Consider the following 24,510-nt stretch of genomic DNA (forward strand, 5'->3'; position numbering starts at 1 on the left):
ATATCACCCTGGAAGATAACCACTGACACTTCTCAGATTATTCTCACAAAAGTAAGCAGGATAAGATTTCAGAACACAGCAAGACCTAGTATTCTCATGCCTTTCCTAGCAATGAGAGCAACCAGAAACAGAAACATTGCCGATTTGTTTTCCCTTGAATTATGTCTTTTCACCTATTACAATTGATGGCTCTAAGCTCACCAGCAGGGAACAAACAATAAATGCTTTTACAGAAACTAAGTTTGTTTTCAATAGCGTAAATAATTTCTTCTTCATGTTCTTAAACTCCCCTTATTACTTTGCCTCCATAAATTCTAGCATAATTTGATGTTTTTCAAAGTAAAAGGAAAATTGGGCTTTATATACAGCAAAATCTACTAAAGCACCTTTTGTGTGTTTACAGGCAGTGGTATGTTTTACTCTTTCTTGCAAGAAGGCTCACAGATCAAGAGTTAAGCATAAAATTTTAACATCTCTGGCACGGTGTAATAGATCTCAAGTTTCTTGATATAGTTTTAGAGCAGTTAGTTGATAAGTTTTGGCTTTAGGGACTGCAGTTTGGAGGCAAATGGTATGGAAGAAGCAGGCAGTAGTAAAGATTGACTAGCCTTACGGAAAGAGAATAATGTACTGATTCTAGCATGCCATCAGTGGGGACAATGTCTTTGGTACTGTTCTAAGTGTGCTGCAGGTTCTCCTGGTGCCAGCATCTCTGGTAATAAAGAAAGATGTCCCCTCCTTCCTATCAGTCCATCTTTTCATACATTAAAGTGTGCTGTCTACATGAATAGTCTCTGCTTTAACTCCAGGGTTTTGTCAAAAGAGGCTTTTGAAACCTGAATACACAAAAGTTATGGCTGGGAAGCAAGAATCCCATTTATAATAAAAGCCCTGTAGACTTCAGCACTCAGGTTTGCTCTTAGAACTTGTGTCTTTCATGCCCTAATTTAATTCCATCCTCCTTTGTTAAGGAACCTCAGGAAAAAATAAAGTTTGCTTGAAACATGTTTCTTGGTGGAAACGTAAATGAACTAAGATAAGACACATTAAAAACACTACAAATTAGACCTGACCTTTGGTTCTACTCTCAAGTTCATTTTCTATGAGCATATTAAATCTACCTAATTATATCACGGCAGGTGACATAAAAATCCAAATATGTCCATGTGGCATTTCTCAGTGAAATTCATTTCACTGGGAAAAAATCTTGAGTCCCCACAGATGCAAAAAAAGGTACCTAGATAAAACTTAAAATAAATGGCATTTAATATCTGTAAGTTTGTAACGTTGAAGTTGTCTAGATTTTGAGATATGAGGGTTTCTATGAAGATAATAATCCATTTTTACTCTGTAAAAGTATAGTAAAACGAAAAATTCAAATATTTTATTTACTTCACCTAAAAAACAAGCAACCCATGAGTAAGATATACATAGGTTTCCCAGATTTATCCCTAATAAATTTTTTAAAGATTTATACAATTTCTACAGAAACATACAGTGTATCAAAATCTGCATAAATCAAATTTATAAAATATGTAGAAATGCATAGTGATATAATCATCAACTTACAAAGCAAGAATATGGGAATTATTTTTTTCCAAGCCGGCTATAGTAGGAAAAAGTCATTACAGCAACAGCTTCTTATGATCTCATGTTTTGTAAGGTTTCAGTCTCACATACAGATTCATATTCACATACAGCATCAGCTTTCAATGAATTGCACATAATACCCATTTAAAATGCACACCCGCACAATTTATGTGCCACCATTCTTCCTCTTATGCATAGTTGTATGATTAAATTAATCTACCCAACACACAAATGGAGTCAGTTTTCACACACACAAGGAACAAGTACCAGCACAAAACCTTATTTTCCATTTTTTTTTTGTTTTTTTCCGATTTCTCCCTCCTTTATTTTCTATTTTTCATAGCTCTGAAAGGATAGATAAGAAGTTTAAAGAAACTAGGAAAGATCCCAAACTAACAGATCAGTGCTGACAGCCCTATAAAGATCCAACTCTGTCACAAATATGATACATAACCCTTGTTAACATTAACATGGAAGCTGCATGCAATGCTATTCTGGACTTCAGGGAAGTATTTAGTCCTACTTAAGTGTGTGATGTGTTAGAGGGATAACAGTTATGGAATCAGTACACTGATGTCAACATTTAAGTCACAAAATCTGGACAAAGGAAGTGAGGATAAGTCATTTCCCCTCCACCTCTCTATTCGTTCAGGGTAAATATTTATACTCCTAAGGGAGTTTGCATCAACTCTATCCACAACATTTTTAGAAACAACTTCTTCACATTCTACTCTGTACACTATAGCACCAAGCAGTTGGTTTTCTGCGTTTGTAATCCCTCTGGAGAAGTTGCAAATAACAGAAATAACAAGAAAATTAGTACGAACAAGTATGATTTCAGGATTTCCATTTCTCTTTTTGAATCTAAATCTGGCATCCAAACTGGATGACAGATGTCCTTGTGATAGATTACGCAGATGTGTTAAGCAGCTGGATGTTTTTTCCTAATTAAAAGTTTTAGTCCACCTCTAAGTGACTTCTATTCAAAATATAAATGAAGTATTTGATTCTTTACAAGGTTTACATAATTGTGCAGCTTGTTTGCTGTTGTAGTTGTTTATTCTAATTATTTTTATGTAAGGCATGGTTTAAACAAACAAATTAGTGCTTATAAATTCTTAACTGGATTCGTGAGGGTGCTTACCTCCATCAAATTGTACCACACTAGCACTAAACTTGACAGTCTTCCTTCCACCGTACCAAGCATTCAGTCGAAGCAGAGCAGCCAAACTGGCAATAGAAATTTGTCTTCGTTAGCACAGTAATTACATATGGTGGTATGGCTGGTCCCTACCCCTGGTGACAGCTCAGAACAACCCACTGTAACTTTCCAACAAATGCTTTCCTTGTGAAAGAGAGAAATGAAAGAGGCACTAAATATGCTGAAATTCATCTTCCAAAAAAGCAGCATGACTGTGAGAGAAGGCCACCCTGGCTAATAACCTGTGGCAGTGCTTAGTAAGATGTAAAATTAAATAAAAATATACAGCAGGTTGATAATCACCAAGTTCTATGAAAATCTGATTACTCCAACCTTTTCAAGTGTGTGTAAAAAAACTGCCTTCAGACCCCTGAGTGTAATCCCAAAGAAGACGACGCTTTTAACTATGTTCCTATGAACCATAGCTAACAGCACATTAATTTACCAACATCTTGAAACAAAAAGATGTAAACATCTACAGAGTTTAAGGTAAAGCAGTTTTGTAAACATTAACTGCGGATGATAATGTTATTGTAATAATCACAGTTCCTCTATGTCCTTCATCCAAGCCAGGAGGCTCACAGCTGTACAAAGTTAATAATTGCAGCAGTTTTCAGGCTATTTTCAGTCCTGTACAAATGAATGCATCAGTAGGTAGGTTTTGTCTGTCTACACACTAAGAATGTTGTTCATTTCCCATTTTTGTGTTGCTTTACTGGAGTCACACTCTGAAATGAAAACTTGATGGAGGACTTCGGAGCGATCCAAGCACTTCCCTGATGGAATGTGAGTAAATCTGTGCAGATTCTGAAAGACAAAACCACCAGGAAAATGTGTTGAGTTTTTGTGTTGGGGTTTTTTTTAACATTTTCTTTACATCTGCAATATAGTTATTTACAAAACCAGGTTTCAGCATCCCAGAACAGATCAGTTCTATACTCATTTTACTATTTGCTAAACCTAGCACTTTGCAGCCTTCATATTAAATTTTTGGTTCCTGTAGGTCCACCTGAGATGCCTCCTGTTTCTCTTAGGCAACAAACTCCTAATGAGATGAGCCTTTTCATCCATCTTGTAACCAAACTGAAATATTAACTCTTGAGGACAGCTCTATGAGGACTTTACTGGGCAGGTCCTCCTCCAGTAAGCCCTCACAGAAAGCAACTGCACAACACCAATATTAACCACACAGGGGTAAAAAAATACTACCTTGGCTCCCTGTTTGGCTGGCAGAAGGAAGAGTAAAGAGAATGAGAGTTAAGTCTGGCTTTTGGAGCAATAGGAGGCTGCCTAAGGAAGTGCAAACCTTTTGTGCCGGGCGCATTCAGGCTGACTCTCGCACATCTGTCTCCTTCCACACCCACCATGTTCCCTTGCTTGAGTCTCCTGTGTTTGGCCTGTGGCTCCTGTCCTGCTTGCTGACACTGTGTGCCAGAGGCAGCCCTGCCTCACTGACTGGCTGCATCCAGTGTGGAGGGGAAGGGAGCAGAAGCAAGCCCATGGCACTGTGGCTGGGCCGGGGCTCTGCAGCCCTGCGCTGGGCACACAGATACCCCTGGCATGGGGACCCTCTCCATCACCCCACACACATGTGCACAGCCAAATGCGGGCTCAGATCAACACCTGGCTCCTGCTGTGTGTCCAGATATGGAGATCCTCTAGTTGGAGAGAAAAGTGGATGTCTAAACAAAAGCAACAGGCAGACTACCACCAGCCCTGTTCTTGATGTCTGCCCAGCTACTGCTCAGTGCTCAACCAGCACGTTACACTCAGCAAACTGGCACACTGCTTGTTCAGAGACAGCCAGCTGACCAACCAGATAAAATCTGTTTGCAGCATTAATTGACACAAGGCCACAACATTTTTCAGCAGTCCATAAGTGTTTCATCCCTTACACCTTTGCCATTAGAAGAAACAGTTATACCCTCTGTACTGCACAGCAGCATGCCTAATTCCTAGTATTTGGTTACACACCCTTGGTGGTCCTTTCATTCTCACCCTCCTTTTTTAATCCTTCTAGAAGCCAGTCAGTGTTTTGTTCTACAGCCCAGACTGTGCTTACTGGGCTTCCTTATAACTTGTGGTAATAAGCAAACAATTATACAACTGGAGCTAGTGTAGAGGAAATGGATCTTGCAGAAATGAAATTCTTAGAGAGATGCCAAGTAATATGCTGGGGCATGCTAGAATGGCTGTAGAGTTAAAAACTGCTATGTATTATTCTGCTGAAATATTCATGCTAAAGTTGGCACTTACCTGCCACTGCTTATTGATTTTTATATTTCAGGTTTAAAGAAATTTGTCTAGCCAGCACAAGGAAGCTAGCTGGATGGAAGTGGCATTATGGTACCTGATATTTCCTAGCTCTACGCAAACACGAGAAAATGTGGAGTGGCTTAAAGGACAACAAATAGATTTCACTGCATTCAACTGTGCCTGCATCTTTCAGACAAACAATAAAGAATCTAAATAACCAGCTAATGAATTAATAAATATGCAATATGCTAGCTATATAAGCTGAAGAAAAATTGATGTGGAATAGTTTCTTAGATGTAGAACCAAGTTTATATGGCTATATCCAAGGATAACGTCACCCCTAGACTATTCAGTCTCACTTTTTAAAGAGACAAACAGAAACTCAGACGACTAACAAAACTTATATGAATAGAGGACTTAACAGATGTAATGACTAAATAGACTGTAGCAGCCCTCATATGTATATCAGCCAACATTCCAAGTCCTTATTAAAAATTTATAGATTTTGCAATAGCATTATAACAGCACCACACCCAGGATTAAGAACAGAGCATGTTATTGCTACTAGACAAGGGCTAACGAACAGGAAGTGAAATACTGAAGAAAACAAAGACAACATAAAAGGCAGAGTAATATTATGTTTATCTGCTTCTATGTAGGCTTAAAAATATTTTCAGTCTTTAAACAGAGAAACACTTCAATTTAGACTGCCCAAAATGAGACCTAATACTGACCCTAGCTTCTAAATGCACTCCAACATTTAAGCCATCTTCTCACAGCACATATGAGATAGAGACTTTCTTGATATAGACCATACAAGCAGAGAGGGTGATGGAATTAAAAGCTTTTATAAAGTCTGTCACTAGTAGTGGACATGCTCTTCGCTTCCTCTGAGACACATGCTAACTCATAATATCTCTGTGGCAATAAATGTAACCTCATGGAGTTTTCCTTAAAGATCTTGCTACAGAAGACAGCGAATAGAATCACTAAATAAAAGCATCTTTCACTAGAGAGAGTTTTTCTAGCAAGCATGTATTTCTGAGAATGCGCCATTAAAATTTTACTCAATTCATACACCATTAATTTCAGATGTACATAAAACAATTTTTAAAGGTGCAAAAAGATCAATATGAAATCTAAAAATTTATTTTCTTCCATGTATCTGTTGCATACCTTGAAGAATTGCCACTCCTTGAATTCGTTCTGATTACAGTGTGTAATCATAATTTTGGATCCATCTGGTCCTTTAGTTAAGCACTGATCATACTGCATGAGTTGATTTGCTTCGTTGATTCGGAAAAGCTAATGGAAAAGAAAAAGCCATTTGTATAACAGTTGACTCAACGAGCATTTTAGAAACACTGAAAATACAATGAAATTGCAACATTCAAAACATTTTCTGGTTTTATTACATCTGTATTTCAGGAGGGTTCTTTATTTTGCATTAACACACTTTTACTATCACAATTCTAAATTTCACGGTTAACTTTCATGTAGGACTTAGAAGGCCAAGAAACTTAACAAGAAAGACAAAAATGGTACAGAGATTCCTATCTGGGAGACTTCTGAAAGTGTTTGAATGAAAACCTCTGTATGATTTGATGACCAAACAACCCATTATCTTTATAAAAGCCTGATAGCAAGTCCTTGATCCTGGACAGTAATTTCATAAGACACTAAAACTTTGACATTTTACCCATGGAGAAAATCAATATAATTCATCCAGATACAAAAAGATTATCCTAGCTACTTCTTACAGAATAATTGCTACAGAGTGTTTTTGGGTAGCATATGCAGAAAAAGTAGTTTAGGGAACCTTTTCATTAAGTATCAGAATAAAAGAGGCATTTCCAGGGGCTACTAAGAGCTAATCCATATTATAGAATATAGAATTTCTAAAAACATCATCCTAAATGCAATTTTATTAATGCCATGACAAAACCGTCTGTTTTAAGTTTACATGGGCTTTAATAAGCACTCTAAATTCTGAAAAATTTTCCAACCAGAAAAGAAGATATCAAGACAGAACAGCATGTTTGTGTGGTAGTGTGGGTAGGTTTGTGAAGATACAGGTCAAACACAATAAAAGCTTGGATTGCAACCATCTAATAGTAATGATGTTCTGTCAATTAATTTGCAAATGAAGCAGAGACAAATTTCTGATCATTTTTTTCTCTCATGTCGTGGAAGATGAGTTACTGCACAAAAGTGTTTTATACTTGGACCAAAACAACTTCATTACATAATTGAGCCACAGTGAGTAAGGGCTTTTTTCCTGAAGGAAAAATTATTAAGTAAAGGTAAGTGGTGAATCAGGAGCTAAGAGCTGAAGCAGTGATACTGTTGCTCTTCATTTCTGTTTCTCTGAAGAACGGATTATAAATTTGCCTTCAACTTCATACCATTTATGTTTGAAATGGTATTTTCAGACTTCTGTATTTTAGCAAAGTCAGTATGATTACAGCAAACCCTAACTCCCACCTTTGTAGCTGGCACCCAGGTGATTTAATGTACAGGCTTAACAGAAAACCTGCTGTTATCAATCCACAGCAAACAATTCTCCTTCAGACTTGCCTCCAAGCTCCTTACCTGATTTCCTCCCATTCTGTGGCATGGCCCAAGCTCAACAAAGCCACCATTGGTGTGCCCCATGCTGTCAATGCAGTAAGAGGTCTCAAAGCCTCTAATCTGGAAAAGAGGTTTTGCACTTAGTCTCAAGGGAAAAATAAATGCTAAGGAGTTAAGAAAATTCTCACTTATCTCTCAAACCAGAAACAGGTATCTGACAGAGAGATTAGACAAACCTGTGTATATGAAATTTAAATACTGATGTTAACTGTTCCGGGAGGTGAAGCTTCAACCTGCCCATGCTAGTTTGCAGGCTCTTCCATGAGTCAGAGTGTGCTGATAAAGCCAGAGCTGCAAAGCTCAATTCGAAACTAATAACACCAAAATATAGTACTTTCAAGTATTTTAATTTATTCAATCTCCTATCAGATCATGTTCCATCTCCCAGGTCTTCATAAACAAACTCAGGAGCTCAGGTAAGTTGCTCTCATCTTGTGGATGGAGAGAAACAGGATGCAGAGAAGTTCTGCACAGCAGCAATTACCCACAGCCAGGCACAGCCCACTGACCCAGCTGCTCAGATGGACCTTCTGCAGCAGCAATTACCCAGGAAAAAAAAAAAGAAAAAAAGAAAAAATTGATGAGGGGCAGGCACAGGGATAAAAAACAGAAGTCCTGTCATAAAGCACGTCTCAACTGCTGATTATCTCACTCCCTTCTCAGAAGGGCCAACAAGAAGCCTTACAAAGACTTTATGACACAAATAACAATTTTTCCAGACCTATTTTCTCTGCCAGAGCCTCTTTCCTCTCTGTAATGGTAAAAAAAGTCTGGAAGACTAAGCTTAGACTCTTCCAGGGAGTGTTAGGGAAGATGAACCCCACACTTTCATACCCTAGAGTTTGGAAATGCAATCAATGTGGTGTTAGAAATGGGAGGAGGGGGGACAGGATTTCTCAGATGTAGGATAACTAGCAGCCTGTGAAGAAGAATTGAAGAAAACTTCAGAGAAGTCTCCGAACTTAGAATCTTTCTCTTGCTCCACCAGACCCACTTGCTTTTATTGGGGATGATTTCCTGCAAGGTCGCCAGTATTATTTTATGCTCTTCAGATGCTTTCACCTTGGTGAACAGTAATATTTAGTGTACCTTCTAAACACTTTATGTAGATTCCAGAGGAGGTCTAAGGCTCATATAGTAGCTGATAGTTTGTGCTAGCTTTTAGGTGAGCAATCAAGGTGGCATTGTTCATTTGGTCCCTCAGATAAAAGATAATTTGTACCCCTTTTCACCATGCACATGCTCTGTATCACTAATTCTGACATTAAGAAATTAGAAGTGATGCTTGGTGATAGGAGACAGCACATATCTGTATTTTCTTATGTGCTTTTGAAGTTACAAAACCATGTGTCATATTCATTTCTTGGGAAAGAAGGTTGCTAAATCTGGTGGGACACAGCAGCTCTCCTCAGCTATCAAGAAGATTTTCTGGTTTTCCTTCAACTATCTGCAAAAGTGAAATAAATAAGAGAGACAGTGCAACGATGTAATCAATTGCAGAGGGGGAAAAAATCTGAAAGTAGGCAGGAGACCTGCACTAAATGCTCGCCAAGGTGTGGGCAAAATGCCAGAACGAGACAGGCAGAGTTCAGTGGGGAGTCCTGCATTCACCTGTGATGTGCCAGCTCTCTCTGCCAACCACTTGAAAGTAACCCCATCCTTAATTTAATGAAGTCATAACTGTATACACTAACGCTGGAAACTATGGTTACAGAATCATATCAAATTATTACATGCAGGTAAGGGACTTGCTGAGGCTGTAAATGTATGAGTACATCCCAGTCTAGCAAACACAGGCAGAATGAACTCCTGGATTTCATATCTTCTCTTGGCCTTCACACAAAAGATATTTTCACCTATTAATCTTCATCAATACTCCTACATGCAGGATTCACATTTTTTTCTTTTGAGAAAACTTAAATTCCAATTACGGAAAAAAATTATCCTTCAAGGACCTGTAGAACTAATTTTAAAAAATCATACTTTCAAAGGTAAATGTAATTTTTTTCCTGGGTTACATCTTTATAGCTCTCTGGTTAGTATAATATAGTTTAGTATAGAAGTAATCAAATAGCCTGCTCACATGTCAAGTAACAATTGCTTCCTTTTGAATTCACAGTTTTTTAAGGAAAGCTCCTAAAATACATAGGTGTTATGTGCTGTACCTACCTCTCCCCAGTCCACGTTTTTGGGTGGTAAAGGATAATATGAAGTTATATCATATGCTATTTCTTCCATAAACCACTTAAAACTTTTGCAGTTGTGATCTTCACGGAATTTTTTCAGCTCAGATATATCTCCATAGGGCAGTGCTTTTGTCTCCGGCCGGCTGGCATAGAAGTAATCTTTGTATTCATCCCACCACACTTCTACAACTCTGACATAGTTCTGTGAAGAATAAAGACACTGCTGTGACTTCAAAGCACACACAAACAGGCCAGAAGCAACTCCCTGTTAATAACAGAAATTTAAGGATTTATCCTCTTAAAAAGTGACAACATAGTATTATTATATAGCAGTAATAATTTGTCACTATCAGTAGACTATACAAGACATATGAATATTATTTTCAAGTGATAGTTTAGGACTAAAGCCAGCAAATTAAACTGAGCAGCTTAATGGGAGTGTAAAGTCTTTTTCTAAGGTTAGAGATTGTTTTTTTGAAAATAAAGACTTTTCAGTTATGGGTGCAATAAAACGTTGCATTCATTTGCTGCTGTCAGAACTGCAACTCGTGGTTTCTATTCACCTTCTATGATTTTTTAATGAAGAGAATGATACACATTGGTCCACTAACAGGGAAAAAAATTCAGTCATAAATGGGTCAGCTACTTGGAGACGGGGAAAATTGGATAGCTCACTTGGTAAAATGCCTCTCCCTCACATCTTTCTTCTCATTCTCTTTGATGGCTCCTATCTCTATATCACCTGTACACATTCTAGATGCACACCTCACTTCGTCCAATTCCTCTAATGTTAAAGACCTGGGGTTAGAAACAGTCTTAAAAGATCTGACTAACGGCACAAATTATTGTGACTTTTACTTTAATCCACATCCAGAATAAATTGAACAAAGCTATAAAAAAAGGACATTTACTGTGAGGATAGGAGGGTGCCTGAAGCGGGGAATAAGCTATTTCTACATCTTGCCTTGTATAGAGAAGCAACCTAATATTTAAGAACATTCAGCAGTGCTTTTTATATTCAGTAAGCACGCCAGCAGACTCATGTAAGGCGTTAAGATATGCAGTAAATATTTTTGATCAGCTTTTAAGAGACTGAAATTATTTTTATCACTTCAGACAAGGCAAACTAACATCTTGCCTGCACTGAGCAATAGACTTACTGTTTGTTTTTCTGTTGCCCATTACTCTGTCCCTACTCACAGATATGTCCCCCTGGGCTCCCTTGTACTGGTTCTAGTCCTTGTTTCATCAGAATATTAATCAATTCACATTACTAATAACGGACTTCTTTTTGGGGAGAGTTGGGGGTGTGTATGCCAGGTTAGATTTTTACCATTTAGCTAGAATGGGACATTGCCTTTGGAACTAACTGTTAGGTTGGCTCAAGCCATACTCTATATCCCTACTCATTGTCTAGGTACTCATTGTCTAGGAAGACTGCTCTGGAATTGGAATTTACAAAGAGCTGGGTCTTTGGGAATGGAAATTACCGATGCCAGAACAGCACACTAGAGAAAGCTTAAACTGGGCAATAGAAAAACTTAACAGGAGGGTTGTCTCTCTTCCTGCTGGTAGATGAGAACTGATATAAACACGTGTTTTTTGATTCAAATTCTCTCTTCAGATAGAGAGCTGGCTCATTTGTTTTCTGGAATTGATGTCTAATTTTAATCTCAGGTCTTCAGTAACACTTCTAGAACCTGCAGTGTACCTGAGGAGTTGCCAACTCTTATGATGTAGGGCAGAGCATGCCGTCTTCCCAGGTGTCATTTACTGCTTAACTAGCTAACAAATGTAGACACAAAAGTTTGAGAGATGCTAGATTCCAGAATTCTCTAACTTGGCTTAGGAGCATACTCATCTTAATCAAGACAAAGGGGGATTTCAAGGCCATGATCTTTGTCTCCAGGAGTGTGCTATAGCTGCTGGAATTATTCATACATACTTGGGCACAATGCAGCAAAGGCTGGAGGTGCTGACATTAAGTAATAGGAAGTATATTTGTACCTCAAAGATAGTGGGGGAAGGCTTTAGAGCAAGAAGATGGGTTCCAGGATTCTCTACTCTTAATAACAGTGGGATTAACACAAAGATTTTTCTCCTGTGGGCACGATCATGAGAACTTTAGATACTAAATATCTTTTGATAAAGCGCTCTCTAAATTGTTACTAATAATTTAGACAAATTTATCTAAAACTGTTCTTATCTGAAATAAAAAACCACCTTCAAGGTTGCTTCAAAACAGTACCTTTAATGTAGGAGAAGACCCAACGTACACAGGGGGTGGATTTCCTTGCCAGCCCTGGAGACGATAGATGTGTCCAACACGAGAACAGGGAACAAACAGCAGTTTTCCCCCACACTGCCAGATCTACAAGTTAAAACAAAGTTATTATTAATATATATGCACAGGAATTTAAGACAGACAAATTGATAATAAATTAAGGAAGAAATGTCAGCTACATTTCTTACCATACGATCATATACTTACATATTTTTTGCTTTAGAAGTAGGCATAAAGAAATTAGGTCTTTGAAGTTAAACGTATACTGAGTACACTGTGAACTCAGCCAGGAAGTTACTCAACTAAAACACTATTTTAAAAAGCTTTTTAAAAAGTTGGGCATCTCATTCCATCACTATTTTAGAACAACAGTAATGAACGAGTGCACAAAATCAGAAACTGGGTAATTTTTATTATGACAGAATTAATGATATTTGGATTTTATTAAAGTAATTCACATGCCATCACGAAGATGGGCTTTGATTAGATGCCCATTCACATTTAAGTTTTTCTTAAATAATAAAGACTGGTAGGAGATAGGAAGTGTTAGGTAACCCGTTGCTCCAAGTAGAAACAGATATTTATTTGACTGTAGTAACTGAAAAGAAAAAAATGGGTAAAATATATTACCATTCTGAAATTCCCTCACTCCCACATATCTTTGAATAATCCCTTAATGGGAAAAAGAAAACATACTTAAATCAGAATTTAGTTGCTCATAGTTTGGAGAAGTTTAATTGTAGCACCAAATCCTGATTCAAGCTAAGTTTCTGAATGTTTCAAATTAGTCTAAATTCCATATTAAAAATATGATCTAACAGTATTAGAAAAGATGGGCAGAATATCTCACTTTCCTCATTGCATCATTACATTAATTTTCCTAAGTTTCATCAAAAACCTCCTCACATACACAAGGCCATTCATTTTATTAGCTATCTAGGAGTGAGCACACAAGGCTGATAATTGTTTAGTTCTTCTGAAGATGGGTTATGATCAACATGAAACCAGTCTGGAGGTCTCTACATAATGAACATTTCGATTACAGAACTACTGTAAGTAATTTCAATCATGACTTTGATCTAAGCAAGATGGAGAATTATATGGATAAAGACCCCGTATGTGTAACATCCTCAGTAAATATCCTTGGATTTATAGCTGAGCAAGTGCACTCAGAGCTTTCCTCTAACTCATGAGGAGCAAGAGTAACTAAGGGAGCTCTGAATGTACTTTTTGTAAAATTCAGCTATGAATTCACACATCATTTCTGAGGATACAAGACATCTTCACTTTTGTCTGTTAATTGGGACTGATTCCCACGGTCTGCACTCAAGCCATTACAAATGAATGTAATGTATGCCATTACAAATGAATGTAGCTGAAGCTACAAGAAACTAATGAGGATCATCTTATGTTTCCTGCAAACTGAAGATCATGCATATGCCTAGGAGTGAGAATAAAATTCTCCTCAGTGATTACGAATTATGCAGTTAGTATTTCAATTATAAAGACTTCTATTGTAAAGCAGTTATTGAAATTCTGAAAAGTATATGAAGTAATTTTTCACTCACAAAAATGGCAGGGAGAGAGCAGATTACTTTTTGTTGCACCATTATATACTTTCCAAGCACACATGCATAAAACTGAGGACTATGAGGACTACTTGTTCTCTATCATTAGAAACAACATTTTTCTATACTCACTATGAGGACATTCGGTTTCCCATCTGGAATTTTTTCCTATCGGATATTTGGGCAGTTAAAGGTGCAATCCCTAACTGTTTACAAAACCTAGATTATGCATCATTTGGGTTTCAGCACAAAGCCACCTCCCTGAACACTTCTGTCTTAAAGTCCATAAGGCCTTGTGTGAAGAGACACATCTCTGTCACATCTCCCCACAACAAAACCTGGGATTCACCAGGAAGAGGTAGGTCTGATAAACTCCAAACAGAAGTATTTACAGAAAAAAAAAAATCTAATTGAATTAGTTTTCAAATATTGATGTTACCTTGTAAGAAATTTCAAAATTTTCACCACCCCAGATTTGAAGCCCTGGATCATAGAGACCCAGTTCAAAGAAGAAGTCACGTTCAATGGCAAACAATCCACCAGCCATTGCAGGCGACCTGAAAGAGGAAGACAGTGTAACTCCTTCTGCCAAAAGGATACAATAGAGGTCAGAGAAAGCTTTAGTGAAGAAAGCAGCTCAGTAAAGGTATAGTAAAGATCAGGTAAATGGCAATACACTGAAAAATTATGAAGCTTTGTCATCAGCTTGCAGCATTTTTCTGAAGTGGCATCTATATAATTTTTAGTGAGGTCACAGTTTTTTATTATGTTGTGGGTTTTCTTCTACAAATAATTTATTTAATTAATGAATTTGATGATAGAAAATCTTGGTCCGAATTTTCCATTCATCAAGTCAACATCCTTCTATTAAAATAAAAAACAAGATGAGAATCAGTGTGATGAGATGTTTCTCTCTTAAAATTTTTTCTAGTTTTTGAGGCAACATGAAACTGCAAACAGGTTTATGTTATGAGGAGCTGCCACATTGAAACACATTGTCTATTAAACAACAGAGTTTTTGCAGCTTTCTAATCTTCTAGCTCTTTTTGTCCTAACAGGAGACATTTTACATTAAACTCAGTAAAATTTTAAAGAGGACCTAGATAAAGTAGTACAAGGCTTCCATTTGGTTTAGTCTTTTTTTGCCCTTTTTCTTTGAATGACTTTGTAAATCTCTTCCCATATGCCATGATTCAATTAGCAAGTTTTAATGTGTCAAAAAGATGCCGTGGTCTGGATTACAGCTTGTGCTGGTTTTGGCTGGGGTGGAGTTAATTTTCTTCCCAGTGGCTGGTATGGGGCTGTGTTTTGGATTTGTGCTGAACACAGGGTTGATAATGTGGAGATGTTTTTGTTATTGCTGAGCAGGGCTTGCACGGAGCCAAGGCCATTTCTGCTTTTCGTTCTGCAGTGCTGGGGAGGAGACTGGGGGTGCATGGGAGGCTGGGAGGAGACACAGCCAGGACAGGACCCAAAATGACCAAAGGGATATTTCAGACCATGCGACATCATGCTCAACATATGAAAATTGGAGGAAGAAGGGAATGTTTGGAGTGATGGGTTTGTCTTCCCAAGTCACCATTACCTGTGATGGGGCCCTGCTCTCCTGCAGATGGCTGAACATCTGCATGCTCATGGCAAATTCATTCCTTGTTTGGCTTTGCTTGTGTGAGTCTGCTGACTCTAAGCATAATAATTATCAGTTTAGTTGCTGTCCAGATTAGGTGATCACATGCCAAGGTACTGCTACATATCCCTTTCTACTTGCTGCTTTTGCATCCTTTGCTTTTGAACCTGGAGGTACAGAGGTTAAGAAGCCAGAAGACACAGCAGGGGGAAGCACTTTGCATAGCACAGCCCCGTGGCTTGCCTGCACCTTTGGTTTTCCTCAGCACCATAAAGACTTGGCAAGTGTAGAAGCCTCAGATACTGCAGTTTCAGTCTTGGCCTCCAAGATGCTGCCAAGTGTGTTAAAGAACACAGTAAAACCCACATAAGCTCAGAAGTTTACTTCAGAGGATATAAAGAGGTAAGCACTGTTACTGAAAGAAGGATTCAGTCCTGGGGCAATTCTCACGTTACAAAAACGTTGCCTCGGCGCCTTAAGCTGTTGAGGATCTTTTTGTTTTCTTTTTAAGCTAAGCAATCCTGGCTATAGCTTCAGCAAGACTTTTACTTGGCCTTGGTATTGCTGCAAGAAAATGCACGCAGCCCGGACACAAACAGATGCAGGGCATGTCTCTTTAAAGGAAGCATTGTAAATCTGAAGGTATTATTAAAAATAAAGTCATCTTTTGAAACATTCTGAGAACATGTGTTCTGTGTTTCTGGGAATAGTTTAAACGATTTTAAGACCTGTTTGGATGGTAAACACAGAACACTACAGCAATGTTTGAAATAGTTTATCCCCCTCTAAGTGAATACTAAAGTTCCAACGTGGACAGCCTCATCACAAAATGGTATTATTTAAACTGTATACATAACAGATCAAAGCTTCATAACTTGCTTGCATGTGTTGCCATTTTAGCAAAGAACAATCATGGGTGAGGATAGGGAATTACCAACATCAGTTCTTACAATGTTTAAATCATATACGAGCAATAGAAGACATTAAGTTCTGAAGATACGAAGATTGCTTTCAAATGTAGTAATATGATTAGTTAAGTGTGAAGGGGAAAGTAATAAAAAACCAGCAGAACCACAGTCTCCCAGTATTGAAAAGGCATCCAGAAACCGTAGTTTCTAAGCTAGGGTTTTTAGGCAGTTTTTGTTTGCTGGGAAGAAAACATACCCCACTACAAAGCAAAATATAAAGGCAGAAATTCTGTGAAAATTATTGGAGTTTTCCCACAATAATGCTGTTTTTATTTTTCTTCCTTTTTTTTTTAATGTTATGTGTATTATATAAAAATTCTTAGAAAATATCTAACCAAGACTCTTAAACAGTATGCTTCTTTGTCAGATATGATCCATTGTGAAGCAAGTGGGAGAAATATGACAAAAGGGATTTTTTTTTTATACACATGCATAATCCTCCAGCTGTATGCATGCATCAGGCCATGACAGCAGGCAGCATATTTTATGCATTACCCTCTATTAGAAATACTTCCAGCATGCTCGTTATTTCAAACCAAATGGTTAAACAAGCACTGTTGTTTCCAACTTCCAGTACTTTAAAAAAAATCACGGCTAATTAAAGTTTTCCCTGGCAACAAAGTTATACAGTATTTTATTTTGCCAAACAGAATCCAGAAATTCTAATGTGCACCCTATTAACCACACAAGCAGGAATGGAGAGGCAACACAAGGTAGCAAAGATATTTTGAGCAAATAGTTGTGGCAAACAGGTGTGATTAAACAGAGCAGCTAGTGTGGTTAGAAATGTGAAGGTGGTCAGGCTAGAAGTACATGCAAGTTTTAGTGGATCAATATTGACTTCAGAAAAAAAAAAGAAACGGGTAAGTGATTTAGTGATTACCGATACGGTTCAGTTTTTGTCTTTCTGCTTTCCTTCTCTCTCTTGGTCAAGGGAACCCTCTTCCATAGCATACTCCAATCCCACGCTCCTCTAGCAAACCCATCTTCGTCACCACCCCCTTGCGGCACAATCCTAAAAGTGTTGCCATCTATGACATCTATAAGCGGCACAGTGCATGCGGTTCTGCGGGCGGCGCAGGTTATGGGCACGCGTGCGCCGACCGTGGTTCGTGGGGAGAGAGGGTGGAGGGAAAAACGACAGGGTTTAGACAATCATTCGTTACGATTCACAGTATGTAAACAGCTCTCTTTACCGATAAGGCTCAGTTTTATGTTTTCGTTTGGACTTTTCCTTGTGGCTTAACGGAATTCGTTTCCATAGCAAACTCCAGTCCCAGGCCCCTCTGGCAAAACCATCTTCATCCCCACCTTGTTGTGGCTCAATGGAATAATCATTCCCATCTATGTAATCTATTAGAGGTACAGTACATGTAGTTCTGAAACATTTATAGAAGGGAAAAAAAGAGCAAAATACAATTTCAGAAGAGTAATCTGTCTAATCTGAAATTTACACCATTAATTAAGTTTATAGAGCAGTGTATATAAAAAGTCGCTTGTAAACATACTATTATAAAAATGAAGCCTCATTAGAAGAAAAAAGAGATGGTCTTTTCTTTATATTGTTTTAAGATGTTCTAAAACCAGGAAAGTTAGGTCTGAGATGCTAATATATCAACTGGTTTATCAGTACATTTTCCTTTATGTGGATTTCTTGATATTGGTCTTCTAATAAAGCACTGCTGAAGGCAACAGAGGAGTCCTCAGAGGGCAAGGGTTCTCACAGTATTATTATTTCCTGTGATTTCTATTAATATCAGATCTCAGCTGTCAACAAGTATGATAAACACTTAGCTTGTACTAGTGTTAGCACACATTTTCATTATACTGTCCTATTCAAACGCCCTGAAAATCCACCAAGTTCTAAGGATAAAAAAAACCATTACTAGTGCTCTCCTAGAAGGAGTTTTCAATAGAATTCTTCCTGTTTGATTTACAACACACTCCTCATTGTGATCTATCACAACAATATTCACCAAGGAAAAGACATTATCTTGTTTTTCTTCCCACATTTTTCAAATGAGTTTCCCAGTGACCCAGTGCTGGAGCACTTCTACCTTTTTAAATGACGCCCAAGAGACAGAAAAGGCTGGGGGGGAAGAGACATGATAACACCATGCTGTTCTTTGAGGCAGAAGCAGCAGCACCCTGGGTACCAGGGCCTGGAAGGAGGCTGCCAAGCACTGTCTGCTGGCATTGTGTGCCTCAGCATCTCTGCTCCACCTGCAGCCTTCACCTCTGTGGGCATTGCTGGAGGACCCCTCTAAAACCCCCTCTTGTCACCAGTCTTTCTTGTGTAAAACAGTAATATACAATCAATGGGAGCACACAAGAATTTCCATCTTCTTTCTAGTATCCTGGCCCAAACAGAGTCTGGGTTGAGTTACAGCCTTTAAAACACGCAGAACCCAATTCTTCAAAAAAGTTCTGGTAGCACAGCAGGTTAACAAATAGTTTTTAGGATTAAGCACCTTTTTTATGGGATTAAAGAGTTTAAACATGCACATGGTTTCCTAAACACACATACCACTGACCACACAAGCTAAGAGTGTGGTAGCACACAGCAACAACAGCATTTTCAACAGCTGGAAGAAATGAAAGCCCTGGGGATCCCTCCTTTGCCACAGATCACAGATTCCCCCCTCACAGTGCAGGCACTTCCACCACAGACTCCCAGCAAGTGCCTGGGGCTGTGGCAGAGGCAGCCTCAAGCCTGGCCTCGCTTTCCTACAGACAATGCTGCAAAGCCCTTCAGAGGAAACAAATAACACCATACATCAAGACCAAAGATGAGGAAGTTATAAACTCTTGAGATCATGGGGACTTTAAACTCCCATTAAATCAAAACATTTATTGCTACTTTTTCTCTACCAAAAGCCACAGGTTTTTCAGTTATTTTGTTCAATCATCCTCCTTGTTCAGCTAGACTGGAACATTTCTATATTAGTGCCTCAAATCACTGCAGAAGATAAGAGTTATATATAATCTACACTAGACAAAATATTCAGTATATCTACTAAAATGAACTACCTAGAGATTAATTTGTCTGACTGTATTCCCTCCTCATTATGTATCTTTATTGCTCAGAGATAATATAATCATCATACAGAAAATATTGATATAGTTTGATATAGATACAAAACATATTGACTGCACTTTGAAAAGTAAAGATTATTACTGTGACTTTTACTTTCTAAAAGGCCAGACACTGTAAATAACAGGAGAACATTACCTGTCCTTAGATATAGGAGCTATAAGTGGTGCATACCAATTAATTCCCACCTCACAATGGGCATCAAGGTAAACCAAAACCTTGGAAAGAAAAAAAGGAAAAGTAACTTATATTTCTGTATACGAAATCATTACTTGATTAACTTTACTTACACTGAGATACATTCATATTATAAACAAGAAAATGAAGATTAAATTAGTAAAATGAATCTTTTCTTAAAACATTATCAATAATTTCCACATGTCTATTGAAGCCACCACAAGCTTTACCCCAAAAAAAGAAAAAAAGACAGACTTGTGAATGAACTGGCTCCTACCTGTCCAAGTTTAGCTTTCTGGGCTCCAATGCTTCTAGCTTGGATCAAACCTTCTCTCCTCTCATTTCGAAATACCTTTACAAGGCCATTCCACTGCTTTATATAGTCATCCAGCCTCTCTTGTAAGTGTGCTATCAGATAACAAAGAAAAGTAAAATTGGTGAGGTTTAATAATAGAGAGTTTTGTACTCTTAATGTAAACCAAAAATATCTAGACATTTACAAGAACCTTTAATTCTACCATTCACAAACACTAAGACCAAGGAGATGAAGACCACTGACCCCACGGCACATCTGAAGAAATGGCAGCTCAAGTGGTTGGCCACACCACAGGGAGCTGGGTGGACCACTCACAGTCACTTCAACATATCACACAGTGGCTTTCAGATTTTTGTCTGTATTCCAAGCATCCAGAGAAGTTTCTACACTTCAGCACACAGTCTTTCCTCATCAGATGATGTCACACGGACAGCTGAAGGCACCACTTTTCAGTTAAACATTTCCCTTCACTCACTTTGTGCCTCACAAAAGTTTCTGTCAGTCTATTAATAATCTGGAAACCTGAGGCAGAATCTGACCATGCTCAAATTATTGCCCTCCTTCATGAAAACCTGCTCCCTCTTTTGAAGGTCTTATTATAATCTTCTAACGAAATTAATGAGAATAACTGGAAGGCCATAAGCGGTCATACTGAGGAGACAACAAACCTTTAGCCAAAGAGGTTTCTATCAGTAAAGGGACAAGTGACCACACAAGAATCAAGATGAGCTATGCTCCAATGGTTTCAGATTTGTATTTGCAGATTTGTAATTGTCTTGGCCAAACTTATCTGGAAACCACATTTCTACTACACAATTTGAGTAAAGGATCCTAATGTTGCTTAACATTTTTGCCCAGATGATTCTGTTCAGAAAACTCACAAGGGCAGAAAGGCTGGTAATCAGGCACCTGCTGTTTGTGGCTGTGCTGACTTAGCTACTGGTGCTTGTTAAAAATCTATTTTTGTACTCAAAGGCTCAAAAGAATTGCCTACAGCTTCAGTTTCTCTCAGTCAGGAACCAAAACAAGCCACCTAATCTACAGTTGAGGCATCCATGCACTGGTTTGCTTTGCAGCAGCTCCAAGGGGCTGACAGATGCCAAGCCTGTGCTGATCTAACAGGAGGGGAGACATGCAGAGGTGGAAGCAGAAGGATGTCTCTTTCAGCAGCAACATGCCATCAGATTACTTCAGCAGAAATATTTTCTGCAACCTGAATGAAAATGATGAAGTCTGGAGACTACTGCAACTTATGTTTTGGTATGTTTTTTATTCTTGTCAGCAGTATTTAAAAAAAAAGTTTGAACAGAAGCTACATGCAATTGAAAAGGAAATGGTGTTTCTTGGAAGCAAAGTTTCCAATATCGAAAATTCAGCAATTCTACCAAAGAACAATATTTTAAAATCACTATGTTTTGATACTCTTATTATCCTTTCTCTCCACCTTTATAAAGGAAAAAGTTTTCTCAACCAAGTTTTATGTATTCTCCTTTCCCACACACATTTAAAATTTCTTTGGAAATCCTTGTGCATTAGGAAAACTTCAAGGATACACAAATGTCAAACTCGAGAAAGAACAATTTTATCACATATTCTGTATAGAAGAACATGCCTTATAATAAATAGAGAATATATGATTTGATAGCTGTGATATAAATTTTTATAGGATAAAATCAACAGAGTTTTGAGGTCAGACTGAAGAGGTACTAAGAGAACCTTTATACCACACCATTATTTATGCTGCAAATTCCAAGTATGTGTTACAGAAGGACTGTCAGGAATGTTTTAAAGATTTAAAACCTGAAGTGATTTCCAGCTCTCCTGCCTATGAGGCCAAATGTTTTACTTATCAAATGTTCAACTATGTAAGGCTCACAGGGAGCTGTAAAAACCTGTCATATTGATTGTGTAAAGCTTTTCTACAGTACGAGTCTCAGAACTTTGCAGTCTATTATCTGAAACCATGCCAGGGTTAGCAGCAAGTGCTATTTCCCACAGGAAAGCTGAAATTTTTCCTCCTTCCCATACTACAAAGCTTGCATGACAGTTGTGTAAAAAATCCGGATACTTTTACAGTCAAAAATATTGCTTGGCCAGCATTAAATTTTGTTCACCTAGAATGTGTATTTATGACATCTCTCAACAGCCTTACAGCAATCTGGTTTTTGTTCAAAAATGTATATTTTACCTTTCAAAATATTATAATCACCAATCTGGCCTTCCCCTATGTGAGTTCCTATCTCATGTCTAAGTGCATGATTAAAGCATGAATCAGTGTCTTTTAAAAACACATGGTTTCTCCAAAGAATCTTGGGCACTGCAGATTACAGAGGGGAAAGAGGAGGAAAGCAAGTTTTTCCCCCTCAACTCACGGACAGCAGTCTGAGAACTAGAAAAATGGTATCAGAAGTGCTTCCTAGAGCAGCTGCCTCCTGCCTGCGAGCACCCTGCACTGTAATATTGTTAAATGTGGGGCTCTCAGCTCTAACACAAGCACTGATTACTGCTTGTTTCCCCGTGGCAAGCACCATTACACAGGTTAATAAAAATACTGCTGCCTGCCTATGCTCATTACTTCCCCTTTGGTTATCTCATGGGATGCTACATCAGTTGGAAATACAGGTAACAATAAAGAACATAAAAGTAAACATAAAAGGTAGACAAAGCGTTTATATGCTACTAGGAACACAGGTATTTTTTACCTTACAGCCACCCTTTACAGGTGCAAGGCCTACAAAAGCAGTTCCAGAACTTCTGAATGCTTTAGAAAACAAGTAAGCTGGTGCCCAAATACTTAACAAGTGCTGGAGACCTAAACACACAACTGTAATTGTAGGAAGCCTTAGAAAATACAGTTTTATGAATTCCCACTGCCCTTCCAGAACAGCTGTTTCCTTCACACAACAAGCATTAGAATAAACAGCTTCTATTGAGAACAGAAGAAAAACTGGGGGATGGAAAAATCCCCCATGTGTAACAGCCTGGCCTCATTGCCACTGTGGTAGAAATTGCTGCAACATTTCTTGGACTCTAAAATGAATTAATACAGAGGTCTCCATAGAAAATGGAGATAGAATCATTCAATTAGCTTGGCAATCTTCTTGTTACTGTTCTCTTTGTGCTCTGACAAAAAAACGCCAGAGTAGATTTCAGCACATATCTCTGCACAGTTCTCCACAGTCAAAGCCTGCTGTTTGCCAGAGAGATTAAGGAAAAAATGTCATTCAGCAAAAGTACTGCTCCCAACCGACTTTATACTGAGAATTATAATAGAAAGACATTTTCCAAGCATTGCAATTGTTCCTCCCTGTAAGATATAATATATATAAAGCTTCTATGCAGCTGTAACTCCCTTCTGATGAAAGATTTCTCATAAGGGGTTTTTAGGAGCCAGCCTTTAGAAATGTTTGCAACTGCTGTTGCTCCATTTTAATTTCATATCACTTGAGAGGATGGCAGCTAAGAAATAAGGACAGTCACACTAAGCATGAGCAAACATCTGCCCAGTCCAGCACGTGTCACTCAGCACCAGGCTCCAAGAGCATAAGGTGGTCTGCTGGGTGGAAAGGCAGGCATGAAGTGTGCAGCCTGAAAATAGGTGAGGAAGAAGAAAATCCTGTATCTGTGCTGTCAGCATGACTTTTCTTCTGGCTGAAAAAGCAAAAAGCTACCAGCAGCTCTGCTGTGATTAAGACTGTTTGTATTTTGCAGCTCTCCTAACAACTGGAGAGCTCTTCAGGCAGCTTGGCACGCTTTGCTGCCCATACTAGTTCATCCTTCTCTCTAGGGAGAAAGAAGTAGAGCAAGATTCTGCTCTCTTGGCCATTTTTCATCTAGAACATAATTTGAATTAATGAAATTAAGTTAATTATATTTACCAAGTAATAGCCTAAAGCAATTTGAAGAATTATTATAGTGAACTAGTGCAATTGCAGCAAGGTGTTTAGAGAATTCCAGTCCATGCTTGTCTTACCAGTCACCCATACCTGAGAAAACTGCACCTCGATCTTTATTGAATTTTCTCATTTAAGAAAGTTATCTAGGAAATTGAAGTATGAGAAATATAGAGTCAAGGGTCTGCTGGACCTCAGATCCAGGCTAGCTGTGTCTGCTAACCATTTAGTTATGAGCAGAAAGCAAAAAAAGTTCTGCATGAAAAAAAATAAATCTTTAAAAATACTGCTTTTGTTTAACAAATGTCATATATTGGAAAAATAGTACAAGTTGTTATGCCAGACAAACTCATTCCATGAACTACATATACATGGCACAGAGTCAGCTACAAGTCATGTGAAACCCAAGTATTGAGACCTATCATTAGTAAAAAGTCTGGTAAGTATTCTAGACACAATCAGTGTCACAGTTACTTTATACAGCTAAGTCAGTCCTTGAACAGCTCTGAAGCAAAGCTATGATCCTAGCTGAAAGGCAAAAACATAGCATATGTCTGCTGACTGAATTATTAAAATTATATCCCCTAGGAGAGAAGATATTTTTGGTTTACAGCATGTGTGAATATCTAAGCCAAATTCTCAACAGCTGTTAAAGGATACAGAAGACTATAATTTAGCATTCAGTATCTTTATTAGACTAAGCCAAATGTAGTCAAGTT

The 24,510-nt window shown here is 38.1% G+C and overlaps 1 protein-coding gene across 4 annotated transcripts in view; it reads right to left on the reverse strand.

The window, feature by feature from the left end:
* Window positions 1–1,357: 1,357 nt before the first annotated feature.
* GALNT7 (polypeptide N-acetylgalactosaminyltransferase 7) overlaps window positions 1,358–24,510 on the reverse strand; it is a 92,380-nt gene continuing 69,227 nt past the window's right edge. For 3 of the 4 annotated variants that reach the window (XM_088163590.1, XM_088163589.1, XM_014883979.2), the window contains 9 exons: window positions 19,860–19,990; window positions 19,544–19,623; window positions 17,508–17,690; window positions 14,156–14,273; window positions 12,113–12,235; window positions 9,848–10,066; window positions 7,640–7,738; window positions 6,224–6,352; window positions 1,358–3,598 (listed from right to left, as the gene is read on the reverse strand). In XM_088163590.1, coding sequence (XP_088019716.1) covers window positions 3,461–3,598; window positions 6,224–6,352; window positions 7,640–7,738; window positions 9,848–10,066; window positions 12,113–12,235; window positions 14,156–14,273; window positions 17,508–17,690; window positions 19,544–19,623; window positions 19,860–19,990 — 1,220 coding nt within the window. In that variant the 3' untranslated portion in view covers window positions 1,358–3,460. Of the gene's footprint in view, window positions 3,599–6,223; window positions 6,353–7,639; window positions 7,739–9,847; window positions 10,067–12,112; window positions 12,236–14,155; window positions 14,274–17,194; window positions 17,378–17,507; window positions 17,691–19,543; window positions 19,624–19,859; window positions 19,991–24,510 lie in introns of all 4 variants that reach the window. The other variant, XM_014883978.2, reaches the window with a different exon arrangement.

This window comes from Sturnus vulgaris, chromosome 4 (genome assembly GCF_052056855.1).
Source record: "Sturnus vulgaris isolate bStuVul1 chromosome 4, bStuVul1.hap1, whole genome shotgun sequence".
NCBI lineage: Eukaryota > Metazoa > Chordata > Aves > Passeriformes > Sturnidae > Sturnus > Sturnus vulgaris.